Here is a 27,509-nt window from a genome sequence, read left to right as displayed (position 1 = left end):
CCTCCCTCCATATTTCCTCCTCCTCTAGCATCAAAGAATAAAACCAGACCTGCCATCACATCTAATCTCTTCAAATAATGAGTTTACATTCAACTTTCTTTTTACAGATATCTGTCCTCGTGCTAATATTTCATTTTTATAACTCATTAGAGGACTTTTCTTGTTTCCACTGTAAAATAATTCACAGTTTATCATCCACAGGGGACTTTTAGAGCTTGCGTAATAACTCATTGTTAATTTCATGTGAACCCTGAATAAACTAAACTACACATCACTCACGCTGAAAACAACCTGCATATTTTTACATTAGTCCCTTTAAATATACATAAATATGTCTGGAAATCAGTATGATCAGTAACCTCTAATTTCAGGTGTTCATGTTGTTTTTATGAACAGCTGCCTGTGTATGTGTCTACAGTACATACTGTGCTTTTGTTTGTCACCGTCTGATTTTGCACCTGTGTAACTTGTGCAATGGGCAGATACAGTACAAGGACTCTGTGGGTCAAGGCACAGCCATACCAGATCTGCCTGAGGTGAAGCGGGTCCGAGAAACCCAGAAGAATATCAGCCTGGTAGAGGAAAAAGACTGCAGTGACCCTAATATGACTTCCTTATAATAACTCCCCCCAAACGCCCTCTGATCTCATCTTACTTATCTAGAAAACTTTACCTTTCCTGTATTTAGCGCTGGTTTTCCCCTCCTACATCCTAACCATGTTCCATACGTCATTTCCTTTTACGAGACAAAAATACCCTCCCTTTTCCTTATTACTCCGCTTTAGAATTTTTCTGTCTTTTTTAATTTTTTGAAATTCCTTCCTTCCCTCCTAAATTTAAAACTAATCATCTTTTGAGTGTGTTACAACAATAATTGACTTTTTTGTGCTGTTTTATTCAAAGCATCAATACAAAGAAGGCGTGGGAGGAGGCACATCAATATCAGAGACGCCAGAAATGGAGAGAGTTAAACGCAATCAGCAAAATATTAGCACGGTACTCCACTGCAGTGAACCCCTAGTCTCCGATTTGCATCCGTTCATCCCTCCACCTCAAACAGTGCTATAACAATTCTCCTTAGCCTCCAGTAGATCTTCCCAGTAGTTGTTGTGTGTGTCTAACATAAACCTGCTTCTTTATTTTTTAGGGAACGATGTGTGTTTAATTTCATGTTCTGTCTCTGCTGTGATTTTTGGTGCCGCTTGTGGCTTTTTGTCTGCGTGTTTTTCTGTTATTGATCTGTTACTTACTTTTTTTTGTACTTTCTCTGCACGAATCCCCAAATTTTATTTGGTTAGATAAAATACAAGGACTCTCTGGGTCAAGGAACAGCTATACCGGATCTCCCTGAAGTGAAGCGAGTCAAAGAAACCCAGAAGCACATCAGCTCGGTAGTGGAACCGTACCACGTTTGCTCCTAACTGTGAACAGTAGAGTCCTATAATAATGCCTATCATACACTTCCCCCTTCCTCATCATCTCTTGCTCATCTCATCAAGCTCCATCCAGGGCCCAGACTGCCCATCCATCTAATTTACACCCTTGCCTTTTTCTCTTTATTACTTTAATCCTCAATCATCAGTCCCCTAAACTGAATAAAATCTTCCTTTTTGGCCTGTGAGTCTACTATCTTCTAACCTGCAGCTCATCTTTCTTCACATTAAGCTGCTGTGTGCTGCTCTTAATTTCCACTTCACAGCTAAATCTCCTGCTAAAGCATTAGGGATGTTTGTCTCCACGTACAGCAGAGATCCTGGCTGCTCAGCAGGAGCTACCAGGATGGATCACTCTATAGGACCAATTTCTCAGACGCTGCTTGAATATACTGATATATACCAAAATAATATATAAAAAAATGCCACCAACTAAAGAAATGACCTCTCTGAGTTTAATCAATCTCAGATATTTCCAGAAAACTCCTCCTTGTCAATGAAAGCAGTCCTATAGGTGTGCGTGGTCTGTATGTTTGAGTTTCTGATTGGCCCCTCGGGGTGCTGTGCTTCTGCCCTGTAGGTGTTGTATAAAGACAGTTCAGCCAAGGGAACGCCTGTGGTGTTTACTCCAGAGATGGAGCGGGTGAAAAGGAACCAAGAAAACATTAGCTCGGTACCTTTCAGAACCTGTAGAACATGTTCTGCTGAAGAAATGTTCTACTCCTACCTCTTTTTAACCCTTCTCTAACTCTGATGTGTCCCCCTGGCTCTTGTTAATCGTATTAATTCACCTGACTGCACTCTCTCTCTTTTTTTTAAATATGTTTAATACCTCCAGCTGTGGTGTGCCTGTGCACATCATCACTGCTAATCTCTCCTGCTGTTTTCCCACTTGATCTTATTCCTTTCGGTCTCCCACTGAAGATTGGAAAATAACTTTATGTCCTTTTAATAATTCGCCCACTTAATAAAAGTCTCCCTGCTAATTCATCCCAGTAGTGCCATAGCTCATCCCAGCAGCTGCCTGTGTCCTCTTGGCATTAAGTCTCTCTGACCACACCTCTTGTGCTGTGGATGCTAACAGCTATTGAATGATGGTTTGGGAGTGTGAAATATTTTAGATCCTTACTACTTTTGATCTGTCATTTCTAGGTTCTGTACTCTGACAGCTTCCGCAAGCAGGTCCAGGGCAAAGCCGCCTTTGTTCTGGACACACCTGAGATGAGGCGCGTCAGGGAGACTCAGCGTATCATTTCTGGGGTACGTTTTTGTGCTTGTTTGATTAATTTCTGTTCTAAGTGGAAAAGTGCTTTCGTTGTTACTTGACTACTTGAAGAGTAAGGCTTCAGTACTCTTTGACACCTCATCATCTCAAAATGATTCAAAACAAGAATCTGGTCGCCAGTCTTAAACAATGTTGCTACACAAAGACAAACTAAAATTAGAATTGATTCAATAATGGAGAAATAATGGATTTGGTATAGAGAAAAAAGACAGACAACACATTTTAGTATTTTAAGTAGTTAAAGTGGAGGCTGGCATCGATGCCAGTTTGGTTGGCTCGTGCAAAATGGGTCCATCCGCCCTGCAGCTTCACTTACCGTGTTTCGTATTTGTGCACTTCAGGTGAGATACCACGAAGACTTTGAGAAGAGCAAGGGCAGCTTCACTCCCACCACCACTGATATTGTGACAGAGCGCGTGAAGAAGAACACACAGGACTTCAGTGACATCAGCTACCGTGGCATCCAGAGGCGCGTGGTGGAGATGGAGAGGAGACGTGCCATAGAGCACGACCAGGAGACCATCACTGGTAACGACAACAGCAAGCACTAAGCTTTAGGAGTTGTTAGCTTGTTAGCAAAAAATAAATAAAACTGAAAGACAAAATACCTCAAAATTACATTCTGGAGAGACATACATGAAGCTAAACTGTAATACAGACTGTTATCGGCTGATCTATTCATGTCCTCAGATCTGCGTGTGTGGCGCACAAACCCCGGCTCTGTGTTTGACTACGACCCCGCTGAGGACAACATCCAGTCCAGGAGTCTGCACATGATGTCAGGTGATTGAAATTCTAGAGGATCGATTCAGAGAGCCAAAGCTTTAGTTATGCTCCCGATGGATTTATTCAAAGTTATCATTAAATGTCAGGGAAGCTAAGTGACTGGCAAAGGATTATGTATTGCTTCTCGTGTGTGAAGCAGGTGTGTCACTGATAGTTAAATAAATAATACGCATTTGAAATAATGTCTTAATGCTGTTCTGACAGTACAAGCTCAGCGTCGCAGCAAGGAGCACTCCCGCTCCACCAGCGCTTTGAGCGGCGTGGCTGATGAGAAGTCTGAGGTGTCCCAGGATGCTGACCACCACATGTCCCTCTACAGCAATGGCTTCATGACCTCCTCTATTGGTAACCCTCATCAGACTAAACAGCAACAAATACACTTGAGAGTGAAGAATAATTTTCCCTCTACTTAATCTGTTTGTTATTTTAACATCTTCAGGCTACCAGCATGCTACTGTGAAGACCGTGGAGCTGCAGCAGAGGTCATCTTCAGTGGCCACCCAGCAGACCACAGTCTCTTCCATTCCCTCACACCCCTCTACTACCGGGGTTAGTAACATATATTTATATTGTACATACACTCCATTCGCTTTACGTGGTTTAACTTTTCTCCTGTGGGGAGTGATGCTACAGGTGATGCTTGGTGTGGTCAGGTAAAGCAGGTTAGAAACGTTCAGTGGGATTATCATTATTTTAGTACATCAGTTACATTATTTCATGGCCTGAAGAAAAGAAGCTGAATTTAAAATTTCTGCTTGTTTGTTAAGTGTGTCCATCTCTTTCCTTCAGAAAACCGTGCGTGCCATGTATGACTACACCGCAGCCGACAGTGACGAGGTGTCCTTCAAGGACGGCGACGTCATCGTCAACGTGCAGTCCATCGACGAAGGCTGGATGTACGGTACTGTTCAGCGTACCGGCAAGACCGGCATGCTGCCAGCCAACTACGTTGAAGCAATCTAAAGACAGAGCCCGCCCACGGTCCCTCCGTAGTGGGCGCGATGCATCCACAGGGCAAACTCATCGGTCTTCCTGTGATCACAACTGTGGCTTAGTGCAATGTGTAGCTTGTAGTGTCTGTACTTGTATTTTACTTGTATTGTGATTCTCGTGGAGTCTGTCATCATTATTATGCTGCTGCCCTGTGGATGTGATATTAGCTTCATGCCATGACCCATATAAATAGATCTGATTATACATAATGTGCCTACTACGAATGACAACGTGTGTTAGATTGTTTTAACTATTCTGTTCCTGTCCTGGAAAAGCGAGGCTAACACACAAACTGGCCCTTTGATTTTGTACATTTCAAACATTTCATTTACGTTATTTATCATTTTTTTGTCCAACGTATTCTCTCTGAAACACAACGGGCTCGAAAAGTTTCATGTAACCCTTTTAACGGAGAGTCCATGTAGAGAAAATATGAACGTTAGAAAGGAGTAAGTCACCATCTACCTCCTCCATGATGAAATCATGAGAAGCTCTCTGCGCCAAGCCTCAGTTTTCCCTCCTTTATAACGAAGGCTGGCCACTAGTAAAATGTGTGTTTTGTTTCTCCCGATTATTTAGGTCCTGGCTAAAGCACGTCCTCTACCTTCAATCAGTAGCTAATAAAGCACACCAAGTTCCTGCACCACTCTGCCTCCTCCTCTTCATTTCAGACTCTTTCATTAAATCACTGCTAAAAACTCTTTTCAGTGCACCAGTCGAACAGTAGAAGTTCCCCGAGCCAAATACAAAACAGTCTAGACACGAGCCCTTCTCAATTATCGGTTCTTACATCCTTCATTCTTTTCCTCACTTCCTCCCCTTGCATTAATCCCTCCCCTCTGAGGAGGTGGCAGGCCGAAAAGACGGGGGAGGAAACGGGGAAATGACTAAATGAGACGTGTTTGCTTTGGAGCAGGAATTTTAGATTAAATATTTGTGTGGTTACAGCTTCATCATGTCCATTGTTTCCTTATTGCCTATTACAGCTGTGGTTTATTATCTCAGATGAGGATGTGTTAATAGCAGAGCTAATTTCATTTCACAGTTTGTTTGTGTTTTTTAAATCCTACACACTTCACCTTGGAGCTGAAAGCTTGATCATCAGTCTGTTGATCATATTAAAAACTCAAGATGTATGAATACAAAGCAATAGCTTCTTGCTTTGTATGTTCCAGCTGTGTCACGCGTCTTTCATACATCGAGGGTAAAAACGACTCGAGTCCTGGTCACAGGCAGGAGGACTGAGGAGCTGAGAAAAATGAGTAAAGATCAAAGAAAACTTGGATTTATTTTTATGGGCTGATAAACATTTTTGTAGTTATAAAAAAATCCAGCACTATTGGGTGAAAGGCAAAGCACGGCAGTGAACCAATAATCTCCCAACACTGAAAACATTTTAAAAAATAAATAAAAGTCTGAGGCTGAACAATGATGTGAATCCTGCCAGTCTAATTTTTCTTAATAAGAAGTGAAAACAGAAGTGATTTTCCCCCAACATTTTTATTTAAAATGTGTCATCTTTTTTCCTGCTTTCATTAAACGCTGATTTATTTTTCCAGTATTCTGAAAAAGCTTTCAAAAATATCTTTAATCAGAGAGCGTGTGTTTGAAAACATTTAATATTAAAGAAATAGAAGTAATAAAATTAGTCATTAAAAAAAACCACTATCCGTATGCTAGATTTGTCCTTAATGCTGAATCATTGATCGCAAGGTTTACAGGTAAAACTTAAATAAGGCAGATTTCTGATGAGAAAGTGAGTGAGACGAAGCGTAGAGAGTTATCTTCACAGCCAGTAAACACTTTAAAAACACAACAAAGTGGTGACAAATCATTGGACTGAAACACAGCTGAGCTGCAGGCATCCTTTTGGTGACACAAGAAGGTAATAAGTAAAGTTTCCCATGGCCCAAAATGGACTAAATGAAAAATCGTATGCCCAGATCCAGTGAGTCAACCACTGGAATTGGCCGGAACATTTTTCTTCTCAAAAATGTTCACAGAAAACATCTTTCTGTCCTCAGTCAGAGGTCAGAGCAGTTTGAGGGCTTAGAAAGAAACCCGGCAGTCGTGTTATCAGCACGACAAATATCACAGGTTACATTAAGGCTCTTCAGCATCACACGACACTGCTGCAGCTCGCAGCCTGCTGTTCACGTTCGAGTCAGCTGCTCGCTCGCTGCAGAGTGAGCAAACCCGCCCGCTGCTGATACTGACTCTCCTTGGCTTGTGTGATCTTGGCCGACAAATCCAGAGGCTTCTCGAAGAAGTTCACCAGCGCCTGCTCCGTGAGCAGTGAGGCCAGGATCTGAGCGTAGCTCACCGTCCACTCGTTGTCCGCTGTCACTGAACTCCTGCTGCCTCTGCGGGCGTCGACCCCGCCCGCCGCCGTCGAGCCCTCCTGGCTGTTGGCCTCTGATCCGGCGATTTTACCGCGATGGCCGACCTCGCCGATCTGCAGCACGAGACTGGTGACTGTGGCGATAGCCTGGAAGAGCTCGTTCTCCTCCGGGTGGAACATGCTGTAGAGCGTTTTACAGAACTGGATGAACTCCGACTGCACAAGAAGGAACAAAGAGAGTTCATTAACAAACTTCTGCATGTTTGTCTGATTATTTAACGCAGAATACATATTTTTGTCTTGACTTTTTGTCAGAAATCTAAAAAAAAAAAACCCAACAAAACTCTGAATTTACACAAGAAAGGTGAGAGCATGCGACTCCTATACCTGGTTCATGAGAGGCAGAGGCTTCTCCACATCTTTCTCCTTCTCTGTGGCCAGATCCTGGAGCATCTGCTTCAGCTGATCCTGGTAATCTGTCACTTCACCGTCATCACCTAAAACAACAAGAGAGAGAGTTCTTCAGCCTCACAAGTAAATCCCCCTGATAAGTGCAATAACGTGACGAGGGAGCGTGTTTGCACTGACGAGGGGGCAGATTAACATAGAGAGGTCTGTTTGTGGACAGCAGGGGGCTCTTCATAACCGAGGGGTCATCTTCAGTTTCTGTCAGAGCTGCAGATGCGAACAAACGCAAAAGGAATCAATAAATCACCGACATGAGAGTAGAGCCCAATAACTCGTCATCGTATTCACATAATGAATAACCTGGAGGGATGTGAAGGCAGTAAAGCAGCCTTATTTTCTCATTCAGCTCCCCAAAGTACAGCGTGTCTGGAAAAAAAACAAAAAAAAAACATGAGGAGACAGAGCAAAGTGAAACTTCTTTTTATTTCAGCTTTATGCATTTTCCATTTCCCCGCCTGTCCTCCCTCTACCTACCCAGCCAGCTGGCAAAGTCTCTAAAGGTGACCAGGTTGTCGCAGTCCTGGTCCAGGAGGGTGAAGGTGCGGTTGGCCAGCGTGTCGGTGTGCTGGTTGGAGACATCGGGCCACGGCACCAGCAGCCCGTACAGGCTTTTAAACTGAGGTCGGTCCAGCCGATACTGCCGTTCTATAAAGGAGCGATTCGAGTCACAGTAGTGCCACGCTGCTGCCTCTGCCGCCGCCGCCGCGCTGCTGTCCCCCCAGTACAGAGTGATGAAGTGCTCCGTCTGCAGGGAGGAGGAGGACAGAGGAAAACAAAATGATTTAAGGTCTCTTTCGCACATCAATTAGTCTGTCAGCAAGGAAGGAAAATAACCTTGAAGAGATCGTAGATGTCGGCCAAGTTCTCTGCAGGGATGGAAACATCTGGCGACACCAGTCTCAACTGTAAAGGCGCATAAAAAAAAGGGAGCATTATAAACAGCTGAGAGCTGGGTATGTGTACTACTGTTGTGTCCTTCAAGCTTCTTTTGAGCAGCTTTAAAGATGTTTGAGATTCTGTGTCAGTCTTCTCACCGCATTTTCTTTGGTGGTGTCTTCGTGTGCCTGGAGCACCTGGATTCTGTGCCGACAGCGGAGCTGCTCAATCTGCCGCACTGTCAGGTCTCCGAATTTCTGAGGTCAGAGAGCACAGCATGAAAGATATCTCATGAACTGTGATGACTAAATGAGGATTATGAAGAAGGTCAGTAGAGCGAAATGTAGTTGAATAAGCCAGAGGTGAAAAGCTCACTTATCTAACAAAAGGAAGCGAAAGAAAACAAGTAAAGGAGCTGGTGCACAATGTGCACAAACTAATTATTTAAGGCAAATATCAGGCAAAAAATGTGCATCTCTTACGATATAGGAGTCATTGATGAGGTCAGTGATGTTTGTGTGCCTCTTAGCGACACTGCAGCTAGTTTCCTCTGCAGCAGGCGAGGAGGACGGAAAACCGGGGCACTCTACATTTCCAACCTGGTCCAGAAAACTGGGAATCATAGGAAAACCAACGAGTTGTTAAATTCCACCCGTGCACATACAATTATTGTATAAAAGGCCCCAAAGTTCATAGAATAGTTTTACTGGTGTTTATAAGTTTATATAGGTTCATGTAATGTTCGGTCTTCTGTCTGTTTGGGCCAGCCCACCTTCTAGTGACATCATCCGGTTAGTAAGGTGGGCAGTTTAATGGCGGCTGGGCAGTGTTGGTCTGGAGGGGGTGCACTGATTCCTGGGGCATGTTAGGTGTGCGTAAATGACAAGTGAGTAGTGACCTGTGTTATATTCTGCCTTTGTTTGTGTCAGTACTGTAGTATGTTACCATTTAGGAGCTAATGTAGTCCATAGTTGGAGCGGTAGGCCACGCATGCAACGCGTGAGTTCACCCTCATTTCATATGCTAACTTATGTTGTTAGCTTACCCCGGTTTAGCTTTGTTGACGCATGTACGGTCGTTCGTATGTCCATAATGTCGTTCCTGTGTTATCAGACCTTCTCTGTATGTTGTATGTGATGCTTGTGATTGTTTACTTTGAAGTAGCGGAGTTTGTAGTGAACAATTAGGTACGTGGGTTAATAAAATAGCGAACGTAGTTCGACCGGAAGTATGGCGTCCCGCTTGCCCTTCACAATAAGAGCATTTTAGCGGATTATAATGGGGGACGCTTTTATTTTGTATAACTACCGGAAGCAGTTCCTGTGTACTGACGGTTGCTTAACCTCGCACTGATGCTATTTAGTTGCATAGTGTGAGCAGTTTGGAGTGTATTATATTTTTCTGATCTTTATATGTGATTATGTTAACTATGTTGTATTATGTTTATATTTGAGTATTTGACTTGTCTATTCTCTTTATTTATTGTTATTTTCCTTGTTTATTTCCTTTGTAGGAAACCACACACACACACCCAGACACACACTTATGTACACCCGCTGTGTTACAGCCCCAGAAATTAAGCGGTGACAATAAAGTGCCTCAAATGGAACCTCAAGCTCCCTCCTTCTTTCGTATTCTGGGCAATTTGGCCTTAAGTGGTGTTCTGGCCGACACACCGGGGTGACCGTAGTGCTCAAAGACTGAATCAGTGCCTATCTTTGATATCTCCACTACAATTATAAACCATACAATGCAGACAAAAGCACAAAGCATTCATGTCAATCAGTGGCACAATGCTTTGAGTTTTGCTTTACCAGCAAGCTGCAAACCTACCCTGTGAGAATCATAAGCGCCTGCCCGTCATCTGTGCTGGACGAAAGCTCCGCAGCATTGGCCTCCAGTACAGCCAGACCAAGCTGGAAGATGGCTTTGATTCCGTGGAAGAAGAAGCAGTCGACCACGCAGACGGCGCTGTGGAACGGCAGGACGCTCAGGAACAGGGTGAGGAACCAAGACAGGGACACAGAGGAGAGGGTGGAAAGGTCTGGAATCTGTTCAGCCAGCTCTGGCAGACGCTCCCTGATGAGCTCCTCGAACACCGACTGGTCCACCTGAGCGCCTGCAGGAGAGGGTGGTGGAGTCAGACAGTGTTGGGGCAAAGAACGGCCTTGGATGTAAGCCTGTCCAAATTTTTCTCCAAGTTAAATATATTCAAGACGTGTTATGATTCTCATAAGTCTGACCTGTTTGATGCCCATTTTTCCTTAATATATGGCTTTTTCATCATTCTGACCACTAGATGGCAGCATAAACATGCTATTCAGTCTGTGCTGTTCTGCAGTTCCACAAAAGATTTTTATAGTAAGGCTTTACTTCTCTTTGCTAAATAGCTGCTGTGTTCTGTAAAGACAAGTAATGTTAATGTGGTTTCCGTGTTTTAACTAGAGGCAGGTTGTTGCCAGAATAAATATATCAATGGTTTTTGTGAGGATTTTTTGCCTCTTTTGAAACGTGGAAACTGTTTACTGTTTTTTTTTTTTTGTTTGTTTTTTAAGTAATGTTGTGAATCTATGCTTCTACAGAGTCTCAGACCACAATCACTGTTCTTTCAAAAATAAGTGACGCCCACAAACATGTGAACATTAAAAGGAAAAGGAAATTGCTACAAATGCAACACGCAGGGCAAAAATAAACACCTTTACAAACACAGGAAATAATGCCTATTCTGAAAGCCTGTCTCAGAAATGGTACATGCACCACAGTAACAGCAGCAACACAGTAACCACTTATGTGCTTTTTTTAAAAGCGTGGCTGCAAGCAAATAAAGCTTCTGGGCTCTTTACCTATGACCCTGCGATTGAAGTAGTCGGGCAGCATTCTTTCACACACGGCCACCAGCAGCCAGAAGGCATCTTCCTCTTTAGCATAAAGCAGCAGCACCGATGCCAGGATGTTCATAGACTAGTGAGAGAGAAAGCAAAATTCACACATGCATCTTAAAGTCAGGATGAACACTTGAATCACATGAGTGGTTCTAGTATTACACTATAAGTGCCACCATTACAAAAATGACTAATACTGCTGCTTAAACGCCTTTACCTGACAGTATCCGATCTTTGGGTTGCGGTGAGCATACGCAGTGAGGACGCGCCTGAGTGCAGCAATGCCCGTTGGGTTTTGGAAAGCGGGATGGTCTGGCAGTGAGCGGTGCAGGTCCCGTTCGATCTCCTCTGTGGCCAGGTTGTTATGGCCCATTGATTTCTGCACCAAGCTGGCGTAGTAGCCCTCATGGGACCCTAGGTCAGAGGATGCATCTGCACAAACCACACAGGAATTAGAGAACGGAGAATGACCTGCTACCCCGTTTTGTTCCCCAACGATATATATATGCTATAAGAAAAATCCCAGGTTAAAATTATTCTGCACACCTGTGCCTTTTACCTTCGATCGGTTTCATTCTTTGCGGCACACAGGAACTATGTTTGGATAAAAGGAAGTGAGACTGAGCAGAGGAACGGACCACACACCAAAATAAAATCTGACTGACTGAAAGAGTGCCATTGCCTGAGGAACAACAGATGCAGAGAAGAGGATGTGAAGCCCAGGTTGGGTTTAAACACAGACACACACACACCTGTAATTCCATACTTGTGGGGACCCTTACAGTGATTCATTGCCTGCTGGGGCCAGGACCACAGTGAGACTTAGATTTAATCTCAAAGTGTGTCTTCTTGTTTTGTGTGTGCTGGCCTACCACATCTGTGTTTTTACTCAGCAGATACATCAGTGTATCGCTCATAATTAACCACAGCGTTCTGCAGCGCCATGCAATACCCTCTGGTATGAGCCTAGTTGGGCAGGGGTTCATCCGAAAGCAAGATAATGACCCAAAACATGAGTCCAAGCTAGGCCAGAATTACCTCTGGTAAAAAGTACAAGATGATAAGCTTGAAAACATGGAGCAGACAGCACTTAAACCCCATCGAGCTGGTTTGGGATGAACTGGACACAAGAGGGGAAGCAAAGCAACCTACAAGTGCCGCACATTAATGAGAACATCTGCGACAGATATGAGAGGAACTTTCTGAACAATATCCCTGTTGTAGAAAGAACGCCACGGGTGTGTTCAGCAGTTATATCTGCCAAAGGTGGCGACTTTGATGAGTCAAAAGTTTAGATTACATTTTGGTCAATAAATTAATTCCATGATTTCTTTTTTAACTCCAATTGCTTTTATTTCAGAGTACAATGACACATTAAACTGCATAATTTTCAATACAAAAATTGAAACATTGGGGTATGTATATGTATACACACCCCAATTTTCACATAGCATGTAGGAAATATGTTCCAGTTTTGCAGATGTGCCACAATTGCGTGCAGGCTAAAACAGCCTAATTAACTTCTGCTAATTTGACGTGTTGATGGGTATCAGAAGAGTGCATGGCCTCCTTGAACCAACACGATGCTTCACTTGTGCAGCACAGACCGTGTGCAGCGGTCTGTTATTAAGATATTTGAAATAGTTCTTATAGTGTTTTCCCTCCTTTAACATTGATGACAGTTTGAAGTCTTTTGTGGTAGTTATGGATGAGGTACTTTATTTTCTCAGATGATAAAGCTGTCCATACTTCTTTGCAAAATGCCTCCTCTTCCTGTTCTCTGTACAGTAACTCAGTGATATTGATGCTATCTGCGTGGTCCTATGCTATCAAGCCAAAACTTCCAGGGTATGTAAACTTTTGATCAGGGTCTTGGGTAGTTTCTGTTGTCTTTATGATTTAAAAAGGGAAAACACAGCTGTGGATAAATGATTTAACCCAACTGAGTGAGTGAAAGTAACGTTTTTGTATTATCATTATTTCTGAAAAATGGACAAAACAAACAAAAAAGCATAAATTCTTCCAGGCTATGTAAACTTATGACCACAACTGTATACACATATATATTTATATACCTGAAAATATCATCCACAGCTCCCCTCGCAGTGACTCTGGTATCCCCATGGCCACAAGCTTTTGGATCTTCTCTGTGCGAAACATGTGGACGCCACGTCCGAACTCAGAGAAATGATCCTCCCACAGCCGCTCCTTCACCTGATTCGTGCTCTGACACAAACACACACATTTCCTGATCCTGATTCTGACTTACTACATTCAGCTGATGGATATTGTTCTTTTCTAACTCTTAGGGAGAGACGAGCCTTTTAAATCAGATCTGAAGTGACTCTGAATTCATTCGATTGGTTATTTATATATCAAGTTACAGGTTTAGATGAACAGTGTCTCAGACTCCTCCCACCTTGTTGCCGTTGGTTCCTGGTTGATTTTGGTGGAAGGCCGTCATGAGAGCTTCACTGTTGACAGTGTTGCGCAGGACATGCTCCTCTATCTCTTCTTCATCAGAGTACCCAGTGTCATAATAGAAGGTGTAGTAAGGTGTTGGGGAGCTCTGTGGAAAATGTGAGGAACAAAAGAAACGTCAGTAATTACAAACAATATTTCTATGACTGGATCCCTTTGAAATTAGAGCTGAACAGTGCTTGCAGTACTTCCCTTAGCCGTCATACAGGAAATGTTTCCAGTTCCACATATGGCATTTTAACTTTGATTAGAGAGAACATCATAAAGTGCTTCTAGCAACCATTTGTCTTTATGATTTTGGTAACAACCCAGTGTATTGAACATTACTGACTAGTTCTTTCTGTTGTGTTGTTGCATTGTTTCATTTTCTATTATCCGTATAAGTGGCAGGTCCCACCCAATTAAACATCCCACTCACCACGCTCCTCTTGCCCTCTTTCCTGCTGCGGAACATGGACCGTTTCCACTGCAGCGCTCGAAGTCTGGAGTTCATGTTCTCAACCAGCTCGTCTCTGTCGTTCAGCTCAATCAGCTGGAAGGCCTTTTTAGTCCGAATACTCACTATGACAGGGTTGGGCAGCGCGCTGGTGCTGTCTGCTTTCTCTATGGACAAAACCTGGTGACAAAAATGGCCAAAAGAAGTGGTAACGCATCATAACACACGCACAGTTGTTCTTTGTGCAAAAACAGAGCAGGAATGCAGACTGGCTCCTGCTGCTCAAGCTGGAATCGAAAGAAGAGAAACATCTTCAAAAGTGGGAATCCAAGAGGCTGAAATTACTAACAACACTGCAGCCACGTACGAAGTATGCAGAATCAGGAGGAGCAGAGGGGTAGGTTAGGTTTGTGAAAGAGAATGCTTCAATAGAAAACACAGGAAACAGAGGATTAGAAAGTATGAATGACTGAACAGATTGAACCACCGGCTAATTCTCACCCCAACCGGTCGCAGCAGATGGCCCCGCCCCTCCCTGAGCCTGGTTCTGCCGGAGGTTTCTTCCTGTTAAAAGGGAGTTTTTCCTTCCCACTGTCGCCAAAGTGCTTGCTCATAGGGGGTCATATGATTGTTGGGTTTTTCTCTGTATCTATGAAGCGCCTTGAGGCGACTTTTGTTGTGATTTGGCGCTATATAAATAAAATTGAATTGAATTGATACTCTCTTCCTTTCACAATGAACTGCAAAGACTTTATTACAAACTAGGATCTAAAAGACTGAATTCCCCCAAAATGCTTAAAGTTTGTCTTTTTCACCTTCATGTTTTTTTTACAGTTTGCAATCTGGCTGTTAATTTGTGTCAAAGAGACAAGTGCTACTAAAGCCACTTCCTTTACATTCCTGACAGAGCTAACAAAGTGTATACAGTGTGTTTTCATTTCCTTCTGCAGTGCGCCACGTGATCAACCACATGAAATCAGTCCACATGTTACCGGTTAACCACAGCAGACAGAATAAACAAAGACTCCCTGTGAAAGCTGTCTTATAGGGACAGCAAAGATGAAGCCAGACTTTTCATTAACAAGTGCATTTATGTTCAGGTAGTCACGACTAACTGTATCACATGACGTGGGACCAAAGGTTTTTGGGCCTTCTGTCACTTCCTGTAGACACCTGCAGTCTTTTAATTAGCCACATGGCTGCATTTACAATGCATTTTAACCTGGATTGCTGTCCATTATGTTTATTGTTTTATGAGACACTTAAAGATTTAACTTGAACTTTTGTACTTTATGAGAGCCATCTGCAGGCCACAGTTATAAATGTCAGGGAGGGAAGTATGTAATAGCTCTAATAATGTGCTAAATGGCAAGTACTGTACCTCTGAGAGGGGTATGAGCAGGATGAGGTTGCCTTCCTCTCGGCTGGAGAAACACAGATAACTGTCGGTGGTGTAGAGAGTCCCGGCTGTGTGGCAGCGGGCGTGTGGTGTCCAAACTGAACAGGAGGCCACCTCATAGAGGTTTTCACTCCGTGGGAGTCGAAACAGAGCCAGAACATATTCCCTAATAGCCTGCTCCTCTAGGATCCTGGGAGGGGGAGATGGTTAGAGGAAGAGTCAGACAATGAGGCAGTTTGAGACAGGTGGGAGAGTGAAAGCAAAAGCAAATGACATTACAAAAACTTCAGTCAGTGAGGAAACGGGTCCAAAAGGACAAAAAATATTTACGTCTCATTCACTTTCACTAAAAACTACACACAGGGACATATAAACAGTACTTATTATGGCTGGGAAATCAAATCTTCACATTTCTGGCAAACAGATAAATCTCTACAGAATAAAGCTCTGGTCCTTAAAGGCCTTAAACTTGTATATTAACAGCTTCCAAAATACCAAAACCGTATCAGCTGTTTGAAATGGAGTACAGAAGCTGTGCCAGTGAACAGCAACAGTGACGCTCAACACTGAACAAACGCGCTGCGCTCAATGATGCACGACTCTGTCAACGTCACATTAAACGAAGACAAGTAGCACGGCCTTGCTATGTGCGTGATAATCGACTGCAGTGCAAGAATAGAACACTTAAGTGCAGTGCTGCTCGGCAGAGTTTATTGCAGAGCTTTCAATCCCACCCTATAATTTTCCAAGACAAGAGAAGCGCCCTTGCTTCCTCACCGTTTATCCTTTCCCAGTGCAAATGCTCTTCATGTTTTCTATTTAAGCTGCATTTACCAATGACAGACATGACAAATCACATCACTTAAGGCTCTGTAAATAAATATAACAGAACAGTTGAGGCCAGAATTTTAAATATACTCATCATGAATGTGGTTGTAATTTTAGCGATTTCTTTGAACTGTTCTTTTTGCAGAGTGTAATGACTGGACAGGCCAGGAAACCCATTCCTGAAGCATCAAAATTAACGTTAGCCCACTGCGTCAGTTCAAAAACCAGTTTTGATGCATGTTAGGTATCACTGTCATACTTCAACACTAAACTGTGTCCAAGTTTCAACCGTCTAGCTGTTGAAGTTAAATAATTGGGAGGAAGTCCTCCTTCTGCATTATTCTATCCACCTTGTGCACAAGGACCACGGGTAGCAACAACAGCCCCAGTGAATGATGCTACCACCACCATGCTCCACATGTGGTGGCACAAACACATTTTCTGTGGCCAAATAGCTCAATCTTTGTCTCATTTGACCACAAAACTTTCCCCAGAATTCATTTGGCTTTTCCATGTGGGCAGCTGCAAGTTTCGGTCAAGCTTGAATAACTTGTCAATAGTGACTTCACCAATGAGAAATTAAAAGGCTTCAGCCTTGTGAAGTTAAAAGACATTGTAGAACCTTCAGCGCCACGTATGTTAGAGGCTGTCTGTGTACTTTTGACCCTGTGTGGATTAAAGAAAATCCGAAATTCAAATTCGACTGTGCTCTTCCACGTTAAAGATGTTGGTGTGAAGCAGGTCTATCGAACATGTGTTTGTAGGAGAGTCGTCTTACACTTCCACGCTTCAGTGACAAGCACCTCCATCTGGTCGGTAAAACAAACCGACCTCAGAGCTGCGGTGAGAGCGCTTGTGTTGTATTTCAGGGATGTCTGGTCACCCTTTCGCAAAAGCAAGAAATCTATTTTTGCTTTTTAACTCCTTTCGCAGAAACGTAGGCTTTATTCTTGAAGATGCAAAACAGATTTGAAGTGAGTTTCTGCCTCCAACCTCTAAACTGCCAAGAGACAAGCTGGTTGTGCCCTGAGGAGATCAATTAAATTTTAAACACAGCTCTTTGTCCTCTATTTTCTGACCCAAATGTTTTTATTTCCCATCTGAAAAAGAAGATCCCCCTGCACAACTAAAATGCAACAGACAATAACTGTTCGTTGTCTGTATATATGCTATAACACAATCCTTTCACTTTACACTACATTTGTTTAAAGCGCAACCATCATTTTTAACATTCTGCCCTGTTATTTGGATGTTTAGATGCTTACTTCTCACATCCTGCGACATGTGCATTAGTCAAATGTGAAACACAGCACAGCGACTGGCGTGCAGATTTATGTGACCTCTCATAATATATATAGAAAGAGTCCAAATAGAATAGAAACTGAATTACTGCAGATGTTTTTATGAGTGGGCTATGAATGAGGAAGAGAGGATCCCAGCAAAGAAGTATGTTAATACTAACGTCCATGGGAAGTCCCATTTCTTTTTCTCTTTGTGAATTTGGCTGCCTTCATCTGCCACTTGTGATTTCAGTCTCATCACCACACGTTCAGTTCCTCTTTTGCTATTCATCATCCTGCCCGTTCTGGACCCTCTGTACTTTCTTTATCCAGCAAGCTCTATTCCTTCCTCCTCTTCTTCTTCAAACACATGCATGGACACACACATATAAAGCAACTACTGTGATGTGGTGTGTTATCCAGTCGGGCACCTGCATTGCACAAATTTTTTTTTTTTTTTAGATAAAGCTTTGAACCTGACTTCCTGTAATGGTTTTGAGGTTTGTTTGGGTTTTGTTTCTTTCTTTCTTTTTTTAGAAAAATAAACAAAGTGTATGCCTGCATTACAAAAAAAACACAACAACACAGATACACAAAAGAACACGGCACAACTTCTGTCGCCATGTTTGTTGTTGCTTTGGAAAGCTGCCCCCTGCCATGCACGCACACAAACATACACATGCACACACCCACCACAAAAACAGCTGCATCAGCAGTGCTACAGGAGCGGAGCTGTGTCACACTGTTCCTGTGATACTGAACTTGTGCTGTGAAACGGCAGCTCTGTGAGGCTGAGAACACAATAAAACCTAACGCCTAAGCAGACTTTTGTTTTTAATTCCATTATTTTTACCCTATAAAACCTACTTATTTCTTATTCTGTAGTAATACTGTTAATACTGCAGCATCCCGAGCAGGTGTGTCAGGGAGGCTGTGTTAGCGTAAATTTTCCGCTTGCTCCGTCATACTGAGCAGATCTGCGTGGGCTCTGTGATGCTTTGAGCTCAGCAGCCTTCATGCTGGACTAGCAAAGCAGTGAGACTGTGAGTGAAGCGAGTAACCGAGTTACTGACTCAGTGGGTTAGCACAGGCAGGAATCTACATAGTAATACTGCTGTGTGTAAAAAGGGAAGTAGTGAGTTTCAGGCTGACTCACCAAAGGCTTATGAGAGAAGCATAATTGCAATATTTGAATGACTTGTGCCTGAAAGGATCTACAGCAGGGGTGGGCAATTCCAGGCCTCGAGGGCTGGTATCATGCAGATTTTTGATGTGTCCTTGATCCAACACAGCTGATTCAAATGGTTAAATGACCTCTTCAACATGTCCTGAAGTTCTCCAGAGGCTTGGTAACGAACTAATCGTGTAATTCAGGTGTGTTGACCCAGGGTGAGATCTAAAACCTGCAGGACAGCGGCCCTTGAGGCCTGGAGTTGCCCACCCCGATCTACAAGGACCTGACTAAAAAAGCAGTACAGCAACAGTGTTTACAGCAGGTATTCAACATGAGTTCTTTGCTAACTTTTTGGGAGGATTAGAGTGAAGTGAGCAAAGGTTTGAACTTCTTTCTGTGGATAACTTTGTTTTATTCCTAATGTTGCTTAATCTCACATTAAGAAACTCACTGTCTGTTTGTACTGTTAGCACACACCTGAACCGGCACTGACCTTTTGGTGATGCGTGCGGGCTGCTGCAGCACTCGGTCCAGCTCTAGGCCTTTGCTGTCCAGCAGCCGCCTCAGGGCAATGTCAGCCAGTTGACCTATGACTCCGAATGCCTCGTCCAGGTTCAAGAACATGGAAAACTCCCTTTGCCGCTGCCGTGTGGTGACCCGAATTGCCTCTGGCATTAAAGCGGTGGAGACCCGCTCCAACCGTGTTACCTCTGCCCAGGGAATCACAAACTTGACTGAAGGGGGAAGGAAGAAGAGAATAAAATCCCACTGAGTGTATGAGCTTAGAGCCACCTCGCACTCACTATAGTTTACACAGCAAGCTTTTCTAATACTGTTAAAAGAGAATGTGAGTTTCTCCAAATGCCAAAGTCTGAGTACCGTTATTACCAATTTGATGAACAAGTGCAGTCTTTTAGATTGAAAATGAGAGCTCTCACTTTGGAGTACAGACCTTCCTTCCCCAGCAGGAAGGAGTAGAAGGCCATGTGGTTGATGCTGAGGTAGAGAAAGCCCTGCCGAGGCACCCGGCCCTTCCAGCAGCAGCAGGAGTAGTACGTCACCAGTTTCTCTGACGAGGGGAGGCCAAAGTGAACCTCAAACTTCCGGAGCGCCTCCCTGAACTTCCCCGGGTCATCCTCCTGGGCCGCCTGGCGTCCCTGAACCTCCTCGGCGATAAGGCCCTGCAGAAGACAAAAGCTGGAGTCATTACTTCAGCCTACTTTTAAATGGGCTCACAACCACATCGTTTAAAAATCTTTGAGAAAATCACGTCTTTCAATCTAAAACTCATCCGCTCTGAGTTTTTATGACTATGCTGGCAATTTACAGACCTTGACTTTTCCTTTGACGAAGCTGGCAACATCCTCCTTGTTCTCAAACACAGACAGAGAGTGAAGCAGGTTGTGGAGCAGCCAGTCCCAGTGCTTGTTCACCTCTTCTATGGCAGCTCCTGATGAAAGCAAAGAATGAGGGAATTTAACATCTCCGGCCGGTCAAATGAGTCAAGGTAAGGCAACAGAGTATGCAGGAATCTCCCAAGGCTGCAGATCACAACAGGCACACAGATGAAAACATTAAAAAAAAAGGCATAAGGGTTCAGCTCACCACTGGCAATGATCCAGCTGACCTGGGAGCCGGGAACTTGGAGGAGGATGCGAAAGGGAGTGACCCTGGCAGTGGAGTCCAGAACATTGTCAAGCGCCCCCACCAGGAGCCCTGCAGAGATGGCAAAGCACAGACAATCAGTAATCAGTGGGAATTCTGCCGTGTGAAAAGTCATTTCCTGGTGAGTGTTAATATTTTGTTCTTATCTCTGAATTATTTAGCAAAAATACTGCAACCTGCTGCAGCCATAATGAACCCCAAAGTAGCCAACAGTGGACATAAAAAATAGCGAAAGAGCTCAAATACTGTCTGCAACCTTTTAAACTCTCACAGCAGTGAAGCAGCAGGTGATGGACACATACACGCTGAGAAGATCTAACACATCTATTGCTTAAATAATCGCTGAATATCACATAAACCTCAACTACAACAACCAGAAAAACACAAGCTCACAAGTGTACTAATGCCACTCTTCAGTCTCCCTGTCAGCGGAGTGAGACGGGGTTGAAGAGCTCTCGAACAGACAGCAATATTTCACTTCTGCATGACAGAAGGAGAAACTGGAAACACCCAGAGAAGCTGTTTCCAACACCAAGAGGACAAGACTGGTGAGTTTTATACATCTCTGGTCTTTATCTCGGATTACACTCACTGCATATGGCAGGGACTTTTCAGTGTCCAATTTCAGGATACACAATAAGCCTAACTGACGGTTTTCCATCGCATGATTTCACTCCATCCACTTTCCTTTAATTTATATTTTTGTTTTATTTTAGAATTACAAAGGGTTTTATTTTTTTTTATTTCTTGATAATCATTAACATTGGTAATATTAATGATGAAAATGTAGCATTTTCATCTTTTTTGGCCAACTTCTGTCAGTTCAGTATTAGCGCCAGAGCAATTAATGCCTTTTCCCATGGAGTCTTTCAAAAGCCATCAAATGACCTATATGTTTGCACAGCCTTTTAGTAATGTGCCTGCACTTGCTCTGCTTGTACAGCATGGTGTAGAAGCCTTGAGCCACCCCTCTTTCTTAAAAATGTTCTTCTTGAGCAATAGTTCTCAAAGCTTTGTAAAGGTCTTTTAAAGTTTTTCTTTGGATATTGGCTGCTTTTAACTTATTTTCAGTCCAGTCCTTCTGCCTGACCCTTTTCAGGAGGGAAGTTGTTTTGTTTTGGGTTTTTTTTTTGCTTGTTTCTTAATCCGTTTAATGCTGACCTTATGGATTAATTATTCAAATGCAAAAAGGGCATTTAACACAAAGGATGAACAAATGTTGTGTATACACGTGACAAACAACTTAGCAAAGAACCAACTTAAAGTTTGAAAGCATCAATCTGGAAAAAAACTGACTGCCAAGAGCTTCATTATCAGCATGACGATGATCCCGAACACACTGACAGTGCAGTGTGCAGAAAAACACACAATGGGCCTCCCCACAGTCTGGACCTCAACATTATTGAAGCAGAACAAAAGGCAGCCAACGTCTAAAGAAGAGCTCTGAAGACTACTTAAAGAAAATTCAAGAAAGTCTATCGAAGAGTTGCAATTGTACAAACTCTGTTTTTACCTTATATACTGTGTTCCCATGTGTTTCAATGATCACTCCACCCATTTCTCATTTTTCTAGAAAAATATGAAGAAATGAGGGACGGTTTAAAACATTTGCACATTACTGCATGCACTGCATATTTTTAAATTCTGGTACTGCTTTTAACTCCAATATTTTATTGATTTTAATTCCGCTAGTATGCTTTAAATCGGTTATCATAAAGCCTATTATGTCTGCTGTCTATGAGAAGCACTACACGTGTTTGCCTATTATAAAATATGGCTCAGATGATGAGGAAACCGTAGTTGGTTCCAATGGAAACTTTTCAGGCAGCATGCAGATTAGCTTCCCTCAAAGGCATAATCACAATAAAGAGACAAATAGAGCAGCAAAAACTACCACTTAAGACACATCCAGCACAGCAGAGAGGTCGAAGCCAACCTTATTACAGTTTTGATGAGTCTCATTTAAAAACAGAGGGACTTCGAATGTAATCAGGCATGTAATATCCACCCATCTCTTCAGCAGACGACTGAAACAGTTGCTCAGTTCAGTTTTAATACCAAAATCCGGCAGGAAATCTGCATCTCCACAGTTGCAATCAACTCCACAGATGTTCTTGAAGCTAAAATTGAGCCCCGAACCCTCATAAATTTGAATGACTCCGTGCATTGCAGTCGTCAGGCAAATAGAAACAGACCAGGCACACATGGTTCCACGTCCTGCCTGAAGCTTTCATCGGGTCTCAATAGGGCTACTGTCATCAGGTTTTCATCTTCCTGAACCATAGCTAATCTGCATCATGCTCTCCAAATAACTACACTCTTGGTGCCACTTTTATTCTGTATTTCCTCTGTGCAAAAATCACACACTGAGGCAGACAATATTCTGACTTGAAATCAAGAAGTCCATCAAACTTTGAAAGAGTAGAAAACAATAAAATCATTATGATAAATAAGAAAGTGATAGCTTAATCGCCATTATAAACATAGCAAATGACCTAAGAGAACTCCAGAGGTCTTAGAGAGTAGCTACACACATTCTTCAATTTGAAAATAGATAATGACAATGCAATAAAAATAAAGACTCACAGAACCTGGTTTGTATGAAAAACTGGGTTTTAAGTTCAAATTGCTTCATGAGCAGTACTACACCCATCATAAGAGTTTGAAACATAATAAAAAAAATAGGTTCCTTAAGGTTTCACATTGTCAACAACCCACACTGATGGCTATCAAACCCATTTAGAATACTATAACCAAAATAACACGTATGGAAATCGCACAAAACCTCTGGATACAGGGACTAATGCAAAGTATTGATCGTGATAAGATATGCACAGAGCTGTGTAGCCACATCCTCTCTGCAGGCCTGCAGGCGCACTTAACCATAGTCAACTAAGGACAGTCGACACTTAAAAATGACACTTTCAGCAAATAGGACCAAATGGATGCATTTCATTTGTAATAGGTCAACACAGCCATCAAATCCAATAAGTCTGGCTCATAGTACCCCAAAGCCCCTTAGTCTAACTTTTCTCTAATACTTTTAAAAGGTTTATTAGAAGACAAAGTTTGGGACTTTTCCCCTTAAGGTACTTTCACGTTTTAAAACCCAGCTTTGCTTTAATCTATTAAAGAATTTTTATCTTTCAAAGATGCCATTATCAGTGAGATCAGCCCACCCGAGCTGAGCACAGCCCTGCTTTTCAAAGCTATGACTGAAAAAGATGAGGGCAACCAGATCTCTATCTCTGTGTTTAGCAGTGTCTTCTCTGGTTTGGTACACACACGCAGACACAAAAACAAATCTGCATGAACAGAAAAGGAACTCGCATGCTTGCTTATAAGAGGTTCAGTATAGTTCAACAACTTCAGGCTTGTCAGCCTGTAAAACCTGCCGTGAGGCCGCATGACTGTGCCAAAGAGAGTCATAAATCCACAAAGTATTTCAATGGACATGAGAAACATTCAGAAACGATGTTGTTTTTATGTTAATTGATTAATAATAATCAAATTCAGGCCGCACATCAGCTCGTGAGCCCTTTAGAGCCCATATTGGTGAAACGCTCAGCAGACGAGGGGGTAGAAATATAAAGATAAGTCTTTTCCAGCAGACAGCTCTGACGATCAGCCAAATGTAAACCACATCTTAGCTTCAAACTTGACCTGCCTGAAGCTGCAAATCCGGCAGCCTGGCAACACAAAACTATCCATCTGTCACCACAAACCCAGACGGGGTTTACACTGGTGAAGCTTCCAGAAAATAAAACGGAGCCACGGTGAATCATTGCCTCTCTCTGCTAACGGTCACATTGTAGGGGAATACTGCTGTGGAGACATGATGACTGCAGGCGACCTTTAAGAGGCTCGCAGCAAAGCAAAACAGACGTCTGCTTTCACATCCACGACGCCGTGATCTCTGTCCGCTCTTAAACGCATCAAAATTAATAAACGGGACATCATTTTCTTGTGCTCAGGCTGGAGTGGTGAACTGAGGCTCGCTGATCGAATGAGGAAACACTAAAAACAACACGAGAGAGGCATTAGTTTGAAATAGAAACATGTGAACGGGCTGATCAGCTGCAGATGTTACCCAGCCCTTCTCAGAAATCCAGCTGGAAGAGTGTAGTCACCGGTGATAAGAGCAGAAGAGTGCGTTTGTACAGCTGAGTTCTGAGACCGCATGCACAACTCGGCTTTCTATTTAATTAATAGGTGGAAACATGAAGCAAATCCAATCTGAGCCACTAAACAGACTCTGCCGCGTGGCTTTTTTCTACAGTTCCTGAATTAGTTAATGGTAAACGACGTGAGAGCAGGACTTGACCCTTTGACCCCCTGTCTTCTCTCTATGGGAACAGCAGGAACAAACACAAAGTAAACTCCAGCCAGGAAGTCCCACTTATTCCGTTTTATGAGAAGAGCTCCACAAGCAAGAAGACAGATCGTAAAAAGGAGACAGTGGATGAGGCACATGCTCGCTTTAATGTAATTAACATCAACTAATGTAAAAAAATAAAATAAAAAGTGCGCCTGCAAAGCCTGTTACACAGACGCAAAACACACACAGAGGAAACCAGACGGAGGAGGCAGAAAACAGGCCAAGCTGCAGCCGCTGCAACAAGTGTGGGGTCAGAAATTTATAGAAAAATTACTAAAGAATAGAAAGGACAGCAGTGTCACAGCAGCATGATGCCACCTCTGTAACAGCTAACACAATAGGACCCTACAGCATAACAAAGCCTGTTTCCTACAGGAAATTACAGTGATGGGTCAGAGTTCAAATTCAGCTGGCTTTTGTTTGGGAAATTTTCATAACAGGTTAGAACACAAGTCCAATAAAAAAGAAATTTTAAAAACAGCCAACAATGCTCTTGTGATGTTTATGGTTATTGTCACCACAAGAATTCAAAGAATACTGCGCCAGGAATAGCAGGAAATGGGTTATCCAACTGTGATCTGTACAATACTGACAAACACTGAAACAAACGTGTGTTTTATGTTTTATAGCAAAGACATTTAGCAAATGCTCGGATAAAAAATAAATAAATCACGTAAGAAAGAATCATACATCAGAATCAGTTTGTTTGTTTGTTTGCCCCAGTTTCTTTTCTGTCCTTTCACTGTTTGACAGGTTAAGTCTGATTCACAAGTTCGTGCACAAGACTCTCAAAGATCGCAGTTCGTGCGATTTGTGAGAGTCTTGTGAGGCATTTGTCTTTGTCCGAATGTAACACAAGTGCTCTGTTTTAAATGGATGCGTTTGTGGTCTGGTGGTAAACATGAGTTAACCGCACGTTTCGTGGGTGTAGTTTAACGTCCCCTTCAGAGGATGCAGAGTTTGAGCAGGTGTGAGTTACAGGTATGCGGCTCGGGGGCATTCCTGATTGCTCGTGGCTGCTATAATACAGGCATGTGCTGAACTTTGATTTAACAGATCTACGTGTACACTGATCTTTCTTTGTAGAGAGCCGTCCTGAACACACCCCTTCTTTGGACACCCAGTTGTTTACCTGTGACCCCGCCTGTTGCCATTCTTTGTCCATGCTTGTACCCGTGCTTTTACCTGTCCCTCTCCCTGTGTATGTGCCTGTGCTGGCAGCATGGCCTCCCCTTTGTTTGGTGTTGTTGCTCCAGTAGCTGACTGTTTTATTGTTTACCTGTGATCCTGCTGTTGGACTCGCCGTGGCCTCTCCTCCTCTGCAGCAGGAAGAAGTCGTTGCTCCTCTCGGTCACCCAGAGTTTCAGCACATTTTTGAGCAGAACTTCATCGGGGTTTAGCCACATTTCTTCTAACAGGGAGGGACCGGAGTGAGCCCTCTGCCGACTCGGTCTCTGCAACAGAGGGGGAGTATAAACTTTATCTGCCTGTTTTTCGGCTCTGGGGTGGCCCGATCGCTCCTACAGCGGCGGGTTTTCGGCTTTATCCATGGCCATCCTGCGCTCCTGACAGCTGCAGGTTTCGGACTTCCTCGCCCCGCGTCTGCTCCCACACACCAGACACACAGCAGCTGTACACACGACTCACAGATCGCCTACAAGAGACGATGACTCACTCGGTGGCTGAATCGAGTTCCCGTAGCTTTACATACAGAGCGGAGCGGTTACGATTGAAAATGAAACAACATAAAAAATATAACTCATGGACCACAGTGGTCTTTTTAGAGCAGGGGTGTCAAACAGAAGGCCCGGGGGGCAGAATGGCCCCGGGACAGACCCTAATCCGGCCCATTGGATGGCTTTGGAAGAAAGAAGGAGGGCATAGATATTTTTACTTTTAATTGTATTTTCACAGATTTTACAGCTTTTCCTACTCATAAAGACCCTGTCATGGCCATTCACACTACACAAGGTAAATAATTCATAGAAAAACAAATGACACAGAATGTCCAGCTTTTTTTCTACTATAGACATTTCTGTAGTTTTCTGTTTGTTTTTTTGGAAAAAAAAAAAAAACAAAGTTTAAAAAAGTAACAATAATAATAATTTCTGTGAATTAACAGAAACTTTTTTAGAAACTGTTTTATATTTACAGGAATTAGTTACCAGAACCTTTGGTGTAATTTTACACATTTATTTATTACAATTTAAGCCGAAAGAGCCAAACTGACAGACTTCAAGAGCAGCATTTTTTTTTTATCATGTAGAAAAACTGAGATGTACTGTTGAAACTGCACTACTTTTTTAAATTTTTCACTTCAGCTCAAACTGAGCTGTATGTGTGCCATGATGTAAAATGAGTGTGACATCCCTGCTTTAGAGTATTTGTTAATGTGCAGCTGTCGATGTGACGTTTGTGGAATAATTTTGAACTTAGCCACTATAGCCACAGCCAAAATGTTGCTTTAAAAAAAGAAAAACCATTATTATGCAGAATATTCTCAGTCACATGTTTTCCTCTTCAAACTCACATGATCCAGTCAAAAAAACAATAAAAACAGTTTAACAGAATTAAACTCACCTCCCAGCTTTATTTAGCCAGCTGTGCCATGTAACTTCAATATTTAATATAAAATAATGTCAAATTTCAACATTCAACAATTTCAACAGGAAAAACTTACTGTAATTTAAAAATAATAAATTAACCCTCTACAGTAGATTCCTATGAAAAGAGTCTGCTTTAGATTTGATCTTTGGCTCTCCTGCAACTCTTTTAACCACATCTGCCAATTGTTGCATAAGTTT

General features: G+C 42.8%; 2 protein-coding genes and 1 long non-coding RNA gene across 4 annotated transcripts in view; 2 read left to right on the top strand and 1 right to left on the bottom strand.

Annotated features, from left to right (window-relative positions):
* Nucleotides 1-5,143, top strand: part of neb (nebulin) — a 35,147-nt gene extending 30,004 nt beyond the window's left edge. The window contains exons 70-79 of the mRNA XM_042227654.1: nucleotides 483-575; nucleotides 904-996; nucleotides 1,299-1,391; nucleotides 2,014-2,106; nucleotides 2,586-2,693; nucleotides 3,060-3,246; nucleotides 3,409-3,501; nucleotides 3,709-3,849; nucleotides 3,944-4,053; nucleotides 4,294-5,143. Of these exons, the coding sequence (XP_042083588.1) occupies nucleotides 483-575; nucleotides 904-996; nucleotides 1,299-1,391; nucleotides 2,014-2,106; nucleotides 2,586-2,693; nucleotides 3,060-3,246; nucleotides 3,409-3,501; nucleotides 3,709-3,849; nucleotides 3,944-4,053; nucleotides 4,294-4,467 (1,185 nt within the window). The 3' untranslated portion in view covers nucleotides 4,468-5,143. The remainder of the gene's footprint in view (nucleotides 1-482; nucleotides 576-903; nucleotides 997-1,298; nucleotides 1,392-2,013; nucleotides 2,107-2,585; nucleotides 2,694-3,059; nucleotides 3,247-3,408; nucleotides 3,502-3,708; nucleotides 3,850-3,943; nucleotides 4,054-4,293) is intronic.
* A 126-nt stretch (nucleotides 5,144-5,269) lies between these two features.
* On the bottom strand, nucleotides 5,270-26,372 carry LOC102302189 (TBC1 domain family member 8). Of its 2 annotated transcripts, XM_005940068.3 has the most exons (20): nucleotides 25,985-26,371; nucleotides 20,268-20,378; nucleotides 19,994-20,112; nucleotides 19,615-19,843; nucleotides 19,156-19,396; nucleotides 15,363-15,570; nucleotides 13,964-14,161; nucleotides 13,484-13,633; nucleotides 13,140-13,290; nucleotides 11,282-11,496; nucleotides 11,026-11,143; nucleotides 10,016-10,301; nucleotides 8,665-8,794; nucleotides 8,341-8,439; nucleotides 8,141-8,209; nucleotides 7,781-8,051; nucleotides 7,607-7,672; nucleotides 7,427-7,513; nucleotides 7,226-7,335; nucleotides 5,270-7,054 (listed from the first exon to the last, which is right to left on the bottom strand). In XM_005940068.3, the coding sequence occupies exons 1-20, from the start codon at nucleotides 26,109-26,111 to the stop codon at nucleotides 6,662-6,664; spliced, it is 3,378 nt and encodes a 1,125-aa protein (XP_005940130.1). In that variant the 5' UTR covers nucleotides 26,112-26,371; the 3' UTR covers nucleotides 5,270-6,661. The 2 variants fall into 2 exon arrangements, with proteins under 2 accessions (XP_005940130.1, XP_042083589.1); XM_042227655.1 differs by lacking the exon at nucleotides 7,427-7,513 and having other exon boundaries at nucleotides 25,985-26,372.
* LOC121815691 lies at nucleotides 8,749-10,663 on the top strand. Its single transcript, XR_006055285.1, has 2 exons — nucleotides 8,749-9,068; nucleotides 9,696-10,663. It is a non-coding gene; the product is annotated as an uncharacterized LOC121815691 (long non-coding RNA).
* Nucleotides 26,373-27,509: the final 1,137 nt, after the last annotated feature.

The sequence above is a fragment of the Haplochromis burtoni genome, unplaced genomic scaffold (genome assembly GCF_018398535.1).
Source record: "Haplochromis burtoni strain Fernald_Lab_line unplaced genomic scaffold, NCSU_Asbu1 Contig_275, whole genome shotgun sequence".
Taxonomy (NCBI): Eukaryota; Metazoa; Chordata; class Actinopteri; order Cichliformes; family Cichlidae; genus Haplochromis; species Haplochromis burtoni.
The sequence above is the reverse complement of the archived record's forward strand: the minus strand, read 5'-3'. Positions and strand labels throughout refer to the sequence as shown.

What these genes read in the sequence shown, in the direction of transcription:
- LOC102302189 (XM_005940068.3), bottom strand. Translation starts at nt 26,111, where the DNA reads ATGTGGCTAAACCCCGATGAAGTTCTGCTCAAAAATGTGCTGAAACTC. An exon ending in CCCGCACGCATCACCAAAAG is followed by an intron (nt 15,571 to 19,155) that starts GTCAGTGCCGGT and finishes TCCCCCTCCCAG; the next exon opens with GATCCTAGAGGAGCAGGCTA. An exon ending in CAGGAACCAACGGCAACAAG is followed by an intron (nt 13,291 to 13,483) that starts GTGGGAGGAGTC and finishes TGTTTGTGTCAG; the next exon opens with AGCACGAATCAGGTGAAGGA.